A 9,974-nucleotide genomic window follows, 5' to 3' on the forward strand; every position below is an offset into this window, starting at 1 on the left:
CTGTATGGTCTCTGGGCCAAGGGGCCGACGCACGAGTGATTCTCGGCCTGGCTCCAATGGCTATGATTCTCCTGGCCCCCGCAGCGCCCCCGCCCCGAGCACGGGGGGTTCTGCCTTTAGGTTTCCTCCACGCACGCGCCCACGGAATTCAAACTCGTGCTCCTTAATGTCGGCATGCTGGCCAGGGTTCTCTGTGTGCCTTTTGGGCGGCGGAGGGGACGCCAATGGAGACCGAGGGGATCGCTGCAGTGATTCCACCCCCGCCTAGCGCCTCGTTGCAAAGTTTCGCCTACGCACGGTGTCAAGGGCGGCAGGGACACCTTGGCCGTGCCCACACGTCTGGCGGTACTCGGGCACCGGAGGACGGGGTTCAGGGCCCCGCCAGGACCATTCGCACAGGCGGTGCGGCTCGGCTGGCTTTGTTTCTCTGGCACGGCTCATTGCAATGACAGAGCCCTTTCCCAATGTCTTGAGCTTCCCCAGGCACGAGCCCTTTGGCACGGCCCTTCCCCAGCCTCCCGGGTTCAGGGGGATGATGCCAACTTGACCTGGGGTCACTCCCCGTCAGGGCCACCCGCAGCCTCAGTGTGTCAGCCAAAGTCCCCCGAGATCCCCCCTTTCCACGCCCACACCCTCGGCTCCTCACCTGTCCTCCTGTGGCTTCCCTCTCCCGGCGCCTTCTTCCTCTCGTAGTACTTGAGGACATTGGGCCACAGGTCATCCATGATGAGCTGGCAGGAAAGAGAGAGCGGGACTCACATCCCCACCCGGAGCAGCTGGGGGACCCAGCGAGCTCACTGACCCAGTCTGTCACAGGGCCCCACCTCAGCGATCCTGCCTGACCCGGCAAGGTGGTGGCCACAGAACCAGTTGAAGAAGTTAAGGCCGTTGTCGTGGGTCTGGCGGCGGTAGGCCTCCCGTTCGTAGTGCTGCGACCACTGGATGGGAGTGGAGTGCGACGCTCTGTAGCCTGCAGGGCAACCGGCACGTGAGACGGTGCTGCACGGTGAACCCGGTTCCACCGTCCACCCGCCGCTTCCAGGCAGGCCTGCAGGCCGGCAGGCAGGCAGGCAGGCAGGCAGGCCGGCAGGCAGTCATGCCGAGCTGTCTTACCAGCAGCACTGACGACATACTCCTTCACGAGGACTTCGTTCTGGAAGTAGGAGTTCTTGCCAAAGAACAGCAGGATCCTGCGGCAGGCACTGGGAAAGGTGACTTCCTGCACCTGCCGACAAATGGGGGACACGGAGACGGGGTTGGGGGTTCCCGGGGAGCGTGGTGACACCTCTGTGCTGAGGCCTCCCCCTGGCAGCCTCAGCTCGCCAATCACGTGTCCTAGCCTCTCGCCTCCCGACCCAGGACCCTCTTCCGCGCCCTGGGCCTGACCTTCAGGTTCGTCATGAAGCGAAGCATGCGCAGATCTTGCTCACTGATCACGGCTGACAGCTGGGGGTGGTTCCCAAACTGCTTTAGGTCAAGGAGCCTTCCGGGGCTGGAGATGCGAGAGCTACAACAACGCCGCAGGCCCGCACAGCAGCGTGGCCCTGGCGCCCCTGCCCTCCCGCCGGCTCCCGGGCCATCCGCACAGGCTGCACCGAGCACGGCCCGCTGGGCCTCGGGCTGCTGCCCATGTGCGCGCTGCCACGGGACGGGAGCTGTGTATCCCGAGACACGCCCCTCCCCGCACCCCGTCCACCGCACATGCCTGTGGGCCCACGGCAAGGCACAGTGGGCTGCTCCCGGGACGGCGCACGTCCCTGGCTCTGGGCGACCAGGTCAGAGGTGGGCACACGCAGCCCCCTGGCTGCAGCAGTGTGCCGAGGCGAAAAGGGGCTTTGCGGGGAGCCGCGGCCAGTGCGGAGACCCTGCTGCCACTCCCACGTGTGACCCGGACCGCATGTCGTCCCGCGCACTTGACACTCGCTGCCTCTGGGGACGATCCAGCCCAGGAGGAGCCCACCCTCAAGCGGGCTCCCAAGGCTGTGGCGATCACCGGGGCATGAGCGTCGTCGCCACTCCCACCCCGGGACGGGCGGGGAGCGTTCACCAATGCTGTCCGAGGGATGCCCATACCCCACAGCGCCCCTGCCCTCCTCACGGCCCGCTTGGCTCCGGCCCCCCACCCCCGCCCCCCACGTCCCCCCCACCCCCGTCACCTTGGGGTCCTTGCCCCACAGCAGCAAGGATACAGCCTTGGCCCAGAAGCCACGGATGCCCTGCATGTGGGCGCTTCGCTGTTGCAGGCGATGGTGCCTTCTCTGACCCAGCCTGAGCTGGAACGGAGCAAAGGAGCGCCTGCCTCTTCCATTGGTGGGCTCCATGTCTGCCCGCAGCGCCTCGAGAGCCTCCAGCGGGCACTCCAACGGACTCGGCCCTGCCTCTGGATGCTCTGACCCTTGCTGCTGCTCTTGCAGCTCCCTGGCGCCTTCCTCTCCCTGGCCCTCCTCCATGGCCTCCTCCGGCTTATGTGCCTCTTCCTGAAGATTCGCCTCCTCCTCCAGCATGTACTCCGTCTCAGACATGACGGCCTCCTCCTCAGCCTCCCCCTCTTCCTCGTGAGCCATCGCCACATCCTCGGCGTCGTCCTGCTCGGAGTCATCGTCCACCTCAGGCCTGTCGTCTTCAGTCTCCTCGTCGTCGTCAGTCCCGGTCTCCTCATCAGATTCCTCGGGGTCAGTCTTCATCTCATCGGCCTCCTGGTCGTCCGCTTCAAACTGCGTGCCCTGCTCAGATTCCTCCCCCGAGTCCTCCTCATGCTCACACTCCTCCTCCTCTCCCACCGCCTGAGACTCCCCCTCCCTCTGCCCCTCTTCCTCTGCCTCCTCACGGTTGTCAGCCGCCGCCCCGTCTACGACCTCGACCAGCACCATGGCGTCTTCCACCGCCAGCACCAACTCCACAAGCAGCGGGGCCTGCTCGGTCTCCCTCCCGGCGCTGGCTTCATGCACACGCTCCTGCACGGTCCCAACGCCTAGGGACTGCAGCGTCCCCTCATCCCTCGGGGTGCCTACGTCCCCGCGGGCCCCGGCTGCCTGAAGTCTCCATTGCAGCACGAAGCAGGGCCAGGATGCCGGGGCAAGCCCGGCTTCCCGGGACCCCGTCTCGCTCTCCATGGGGCCCCGGCCCGGTTCCCAACGCCCCCCCGCCCCCCCCGCCACGGGCCTGTAGGGAGCTGGGCCGCTGTGAGGGAAGGCGCTGGAGGTCCGAGTCCGCGAGTCCCCGCAGTGGCCCGGCTCGTGGCTGGCGGAAATACGCCCCCTAGGGCCGCCGCCGGGAGGCGCGGGCGAGAAGGCGGCGCAGGCGCAGAGCGGCTCCTGGCCTGCCGCCTGCTGCCAGGCACCTGTGCCCTGACTCACCGGGAGCTCCACCCCCGGGAGTGGAGTTACGTGCCGGACCTTGGCCCCAAGGAAGGCCCTGCCAATCAGGGGCAAGGCGGTGGGAGGGGCTCTGGGCGGGCCCGCCCTCCCACGACTAGCCCTGAGCCAGGGAGTCCAGGAGACCGAGCAGCCGCCTCGGCGGAGGTCGGGTCGGTGTCCTCCAGCCCCCGTCCGTGTCTCTGGCCATTTTCCTGGCCGACATCTGCCAGACGATGCCCAGGAGATCCCTGAGAGCGTGCCGCCCACTGCGTCCTGGGGCACCACCTGCCGGCACCGGAGCCTTTACATCCAGGAGGTCTCTTGAGGATGTGAAGAGCCAGAAAGAGTGTCACTCCCACTTTGCAGTTAAGAAGGAGAGCCGAAAACAAAGCCTTTGAATTCACAATTTGTCACTAACTCGTGAGGGATTTGAGGTTGCAGGGCAACCACGCGCGCGTCCTAAAGCCCGAGGAAAAGACGGGAGCTCTGGCTTACTTGGAGAGGACAACAGGCAGATGATGGTGACTAGAATTCATCCAGGGGAGTGTTCACTTGCAAGACAGTGAATCCCATGATGACCACAAAACCTGGGGAAGTCTGAAACATCTTGAGGGCTTTTCTCGCCTCGACCTTACAAGATGCATCACAGACAGCGTTGGACAGAGTCCTTGCCGTGGAAAGTTCCCTTGACGGTGCACACCAGGAGCAAAGGAACAGCAGCCACCACGAGAGGAGCCGGAGCAAGGCTCAGATCATGACCCCTATTATCCATATTGAATAACATCCTTCCGTCTGGGCCGAAAGATAAATAGCGCACTGAAACTTAGGGCATTGGTGAAAATGTGTTGTTGTTGGAGAAAAGGAAGAGATTTTGTAAAAAAATCTATTCAGCGGGAGGGACAGGCATGAGTGCCGTTGTTGGAGGAACGTTGGAGGAAGAATCAGGAGACTTCTCAGTCCAGAGCCTTGAGAGCTGACCACGCTGTCTGCCTGGGAGGCACAGAGCAGGGTATGACGTGATCAATTTCCCATCCCTGGCGTTTTTGCCCAAAAAGAGAGCACAACTCCTATCTACACACGAGAAAGCATCAGATACAAGTGAACTGAGAGACAGTCTACACTTATCGGTTGCTAGTATTCTTCAAAATTGTCAACATCTTCAACAATTAGGAAAGACAAAAGAAGTGTCACGGAAACGAAAGCCATGTGACAACTAAGTGTAATGTGCTATCACACACAGGTGTCCAGCGGAAGAAGCACCTTCCTTGGAAAACCTGGCGGAATCTGAGTGCCGTCTGTAGTTTAGTCCTAGTGTACACATGTGGGTCTCTTCGTTTTTATCATTGGAGCGTGGTCAGGAGATGTTCACCTCTGAGGGAGACGGATGAAGGGTGTACAGAAACTTTCTGCACTGCGTTTACAAGTCTGTACTTTGAAAATCATCCCGACCATATGCAGTACCTTGTGGTCTCAGCTATGTATTTCAAGGGTTTGGGTTGATTCTGCCTTGCATTTTTTTATGTTTTATAGAGGGTGGCTGTTCAGGTTACCTGCTCTTTCTCTGTTGTTGGAAATAAAAGCACTCATCTACCAAAAAATGAATGAATGAATGAATGAATGAATGAATGGAAAAATCAATCAATCAATCAATGAATCAGTCAGTCAATCAATCGAGGAAGTCTGGCCGGAGGCAGGCGGCAGGCCATGCAGGAGCCCTTCCTTACTAGGCCTGGGGGAGGGCCCCGCATTCACTGGGCGGTGCCCCGGCCCCTGCGCCACGCTGTGCGGTTGTGTATCCCTCCTGGACCTGCACGATGGGGCAGGCAGTCCTAAGTGAGCCAGGTAGGATCTGGCTCCCACGGACACAGTCCCCCATCCACCACAGGCTCTCCTGCCACTCACCACCCTCAGCCACACAGCCAGGGTGGTGTGGAGTGTGCGGACCTTCAGGGGGATCGGGGGCCAGACCTCGTGCGCTCTGCGAGGTCTGCTGAGTCCCTGAGGCCTCTATGCTCCCTGCCCCTCCTTGACTGGAACCATATGGGACGCCTCGGGCCGCCACCAAACAAGTAGTGCACCCCGTTGCAACAGTACAGGCACTGGGTCCCGAAAGGAAAGAATTGGGGTCTCCTTCAGAGGCAGACGGACTCAGACGCCCAGCTCATCTTGGTTATTTTTATTTACTCAAATTCTCGTTCGTTTGTTTATTGATTGATTGATTGATTGATTGATTAGTGAGATGCATACACACAAACACAAACACACACAGGATCTTGTGTTTCTAACTTTTAATGAAAGTTACATGGCTCCTGGAGCCCCATCATGTGTCTGACGTGTCAGCACCACAGCGTCGTCCTCAGTGATCTCCTCTGCAGGAGAGCCGTGTTGACCGCTGGCATCCATCTGTATGTGTGCGACGGCTGTGGACAAGTGTGCCGTCGCCTCATATTCATCTCGGCATCTTGAAGCTCCCTGGCAGGGACAGAAACACCCAGGGCCTCAGGTACACGCAGAGACACAGACAGCCAGGCGGCCATGACACAAGTCTGTATGGTCTCTGGGCCAAGGGGCCGACGCACGAGTGATTCTCGGCCTGGCTCCAATGGCTATGATTCTCCTGGCCCCCGCAGCGCCCCCGCCCCGAGCACGGGGGGTTCTGCCTTTAGGTTTCCTCCACGCACGCGCCCACGGAATTCAAACTCGTGCTCCTTAATGTCGGCATGCTGGCCAGGGTTCTCTGTGTGCCTTTTGGGCGGCGGAGGGGACGCCAATGGAGACCGAGGGGATCGCTGCAGTGATTCCACCCCCGCCTAGCGCCTCGTTGCAAAGTTTCGCCTACGCACGGTGTCAAGGGCGGCAGGGACACCTTGGCCGTGCCCACACGTCTGGCGGTACTCGGGCACCGGAGGACGGGGTTCAGGGCCCCGCCAGGACCATTCGCACAGGCGGTGCGGCTCGGCTGGCTTTGTTTCTCTGGCACGGCTCATTGCAATGACAGAGCCCTTTCCCAATGTCTTGAGCTTCCCCAGGCACGAGCCCTTTGGCACGGCCCTTCCCCAGCCTCCCGGGTTCAGGGGGATGATGCCAACTTGACCTGGGGTCACTCCCCGTCAGGGCCACCCGCAGCCTCAGTGTGTCAGCCAAAGTCCCCCGAGATCCCCCCTTTCCACGCCCACACCCTCGGCTCCTCACCTGTCCTCCTGTGGCTTCCCTCTCCCGGCGCCTTCTTCCTCTCGTAGTACTTGAGGACATTGGGCCACAGGTCATCCATGATGAGCTGGCAGGAAAGAGAGAGCGGGACTCACATCCCCACCCGGAGCAGCTGGGGGACCCAGCGAGCTCACTGACCCAGTCTGTCACAGGGCCCCACCTCAGCGATCCTGCCTGACCCGGCAAGGTGGTGGCCACAGAACCAGTTGAAGAAGTTAAGGCCGTTGTCGTGGGTCTGGCGGCGGTAGGCCTCCCGTTCGTAGTGCTGCGACCACTGGATGGGAGTGGAGTGCGACGCTCTGTAGCCTGCAGGGCAACCGGCACGTGAGACGGTGCTGCACGGTGAACCCGGTTCCACCGTCCACCCGCCGCTTCCAGGCAGGCCTGCAGGCCGGCAGGCAGGCAGGCAGGCAGGCAGGCCGGCAGGCAGTCATGCCGAGCTGTCTTACCAGCAGCACTGACGACATACTCCTTCACGAGGACTTCGTTCTGGAAGTAGGAGTTCTTGCCAAAGAACAGCAGGATCCTGCGGCAGGCACTGGGAAAGGTGACTTCCTGCACCTGCCGACAAATGGGGGACACGGGGACGGGGTTGGGGGTTCCCGGGGAGCGTGGTGACACCTCTGTGCTGAAGCCTCCCCCTTGCAGCCTCAGCTCGCCAATCACGTGTCCTAGCCTGTCGCCTCCCGACCCAGGACCCTCTTCCGCGCCCTGGGCCTGACCTTCAGGTTCGTCATGAAGCGAAGCATGCGCAGATCTTGCTCACTGATCACGGCTGACAGCTGGGGGTGGTTGCCAAACTGCTTTAGGTCAAGGAGCCTTCCGGGGCTGGAGATGCGAGAGCTACAACAACACCGCAGGCCCGCACAGCAGCGTGGCCCTGGCGCCCCTGCCCTCCCGCCGGCTCCCGGGCCATCCGCACAGGCTGCACCGAGCACGGCCCGCTGGGCCTCGGGCTGCTGCCCATGTGCGCGCTGCCACGGGACGGGAGCTGTGTATCCCGAGACACGCCCCTCCCCGCACCCCGTCCACCGCACATGCCTGTGGCCCCACGGCAAGGCACAGTGGGCTGCTCCCGGGACGGCGCACGTCCCTGGCTCTGGGCGACCAGGTCAGAGGTGGGCACACGCAGCCCCCTGGCTGCAGCAGTGTGCCGAGGCGAAAAGGGGCTTTGCGGGGAGCCGCGGCCAGTGCGGAGACCCTGCTGCCACTCCCACGTGTGACCCGGACCGCATGTCGTCCCGCGCACTTGACACTCGCTGCCTCTGGGGACGATCCAGCCCAGGAGGAGCCCACCCTCAAGCGGGCTCCCAAGGCTGTGGCGATCACCGGGGCATGAGCGTCGTCGCCACTCCCACCCCGGGACGGGCGGGGAGCGTTCACCAATGCTGTCCGAGGGATGCCCATACCCCACAGCGCCCCTGCCCTCCTCACGGCCCGCTTGGCTCCGGCCCCCCCACCCCCAGCCCCCCACGTCCCCCCCACCCCCGTCACCTTGGGGTCCTTGCCCCACAGCAGCAAGGATACAGCCTTGGCCCAGAAGCCACGGATGCCCTGCATGTGGGCGCTTCGCTGTTGCAGGCGATGGTGCCTTCTCTGACCCAGCCTGAGCTGGAACGGAGCAAAGGAGCGCCTGCCTCTTCCATTGGTGGGCTCCATGTCTGCCCGCAGCGCCTCGAGAGCCTCCAGCGGGCACTCCAACGGACTCGGCCCTGCCTCTGGATGCTCTGACCCTTGCTGCTGCTCTTGCAGCTCCCTGGCGCCTTCCTCTCCCTGGCCCTCCTCCATGGCCTCCTCCGGCTTATGTGCCTCTTCCTGAAGATTCGCCTCCTCCTCCAGCATGTACTCCGTCTCAGACATGACGGCCTCCTCCTCAGCCTCCCCCTCTTCCTCGTGAGCCATCGCCACATCCTCGGCGTCGTCCTGCTCGGAGTCATCGTCCACCTCAGGCCTGTCGTCTTCAGTCTCCTCGTCGTCGTCAGTCCCGGTCTCCTCATCAGATTCCTCGGGGTCAGTCTTCATCTCATCGGCCTCCTGGTCGTCCGCTTCAAACTGCGTGCCCTGCTCAGATTCCTCCCCCGAGTCCTCCTCATGCTCACACTCCTCCTCCTCTCCCACCGCCTGAGACTCCCCCTCCCTCTGCCCCTCTTCCTCTGCCTCCTCACGGTTGTCAGCCGCCGCCCCGTCTACGACCTCGACCAGCACCATGGCGTCTTCCACCGCCAGCACCAACTCCACAAGCAGCGGGGCCTGCTCGGTCTCCCTCCCGGCGCTGGCTTCATGCACACGCTCCTGCACGGTCCCAACGCCTAGGGACTGCAGCGTCCCCTCATCCCTCGGGGTGCCTACGTCCCCGCGGGCCCCGGCTGCCTGAAGTCTCCATTGCAGCACGAAGCAGGGCCAGGATGCCGGGGCAAGCCCGGCTTCCCGGGACCCCGTCTCGCTCTCCATGGGGCCCCGGCCCGGTTCCCAACGCCCCCCCGCCCCCCCCGCCACGGGCCTGTAGGGAGCTGGGCCGCTGTGAGGGAAGGCGCTGGAGGTCCGAGTCCGCGAGTCCCCGCAGTGGCCCGGCTCGTGGCTGGCGGAAATACGCCCCCTAGGGCCGCCGCCGGGAGGCGCGGGCGAGAAGGCGGCGCAGGCGCAGAGCGGCTCCTGGCCTGCCGCCTGCTGCCAGGCACCTGTGCCCTGACTCACCGGGAGCTCCACCCCCGGGAGTGGAGTTACGTGCCGGACCTTGGCCCCAAGGAAGGCCCTGCCAATCAGGGGCAAGGCGGTGGGAGGGGCTCTGGGCGGTCCCGCCCTCCCACGACTAGCCCTGAGCCAGGGAGTCCAGGAGACCGAGCAGCCGCCTCGGCGGAGGTCGGGTCGGTGTCCTCCAGCCCCCGTCCGTGTCTCTGGCCATTTTCCTGGCCGACATCTGCCAGACGATGCCCAGGAGATCCCCGAGAGCGTGCCGCCCACTGCGTCCTGGGGCACCACCTGCCGGCACCGGAGCCTTTACATCCAGGAGGTCTCTTGAGGATGTGAAGAGCCAGAAAGAGTGTCACTCCCACTTTGCAGTTAAGAAGGAGAGCCGAAAACAAAGCCTTTGAATTCACAATTTGTCACTAACTCGTGAGGGATTTGAGGTTGCAGGGCAACCACGCGCGCGTCCTAAAGCCCGAGGAAAAGACGGGAGCTCTGGCTTACTTGGAGAGGACAACAGGCAGATGATGGTGACTAGAATTCATCCAGGGGAGTGTTCACTTGCAAGACAGTGAATCCCATGATGACCACAAAACCTGGGGAAGTCTGAAACATCTTGAGGGCTTTTCTCGCCTCGACCTTACAAGATGCATCACAGACAGCATTGGACAGAGTCCTTGCCGTGGAAAGTTCCCTTGACGGTACACACCAGGAGCAAAGGAA

The 9,974-nt window shown here is 62.9% G+C and overlaps 2 protein-coding genes across 2 annotated transcripts; both read right to left on the reverse strand.

The window, feature by feature from the left end:
* Positions 1–590: 590 nt before the first annotated feature.
* LOC144309516 (testis-specific Y-encoded protein 3-like) lies at positions 591–2,676 on the reverse strand. The gene is made up of 5 exons (XM_077890598.1): positions 2,190–2,676; positions 1,387–1,464; positions 1,114–1,225; positions 825–970; positions 591–731 (listed from the first exon to the last, which is right to left on the reverse strand). Exons 1-5 carry the CDS (start codon positions 2,562–2,564, stop codon positions 591–593), a joined length of 852 nt encoding a protein of 283 aa, XP_077746724.1. The 5' UTR covers positions 2,565–2,676.
* Positions 2,677–5,805: 3,129 nt separating this feature from the next.
* Positions 5,806–8,580, reverse strand: LOC144309513 (testis-specific Y-encoded protein 3-like). The gene is made up of 6 exons (XM_077890594.1): positions 8,094–8,580; positions 7,289–7,366; positions 7,016–7,127; positions 6,727–6,872; positions 6,549–6,633; positions 5,806–5,828 (listed from the first exon to the last, which is right to left on the reverse strand). Exons 1-6 carry the CDS (start codon positions 8,466–8,468, stop codon positions 5,806–5,808), a joined length of 819 nt encoding a protein of 272 aa, XP_077746720.1. The 5' UTR covers positions 8,469–8,580.
* Between the last annotated feature and the right edge of the window lie 1,394 nt (positions 8,581–9,974).

Source organism: Canis aureus, unplaced genomic scaffold (assembly GCF_053574225.1).
Source record: "Canis aureus isolate CA01 unplaced genomic scaffold, VMU_Caureus_v.1.0 NW_027326476.1_RagTag, whole genome shotgun sequence".
In the NCBI taxonomy this organism is placed as follows: domain Eukaryota; kingdom Metazoa; phylum Chordata; class Mammalia; order Carnivora; family Canidae; genus Canis; species Canis aureus.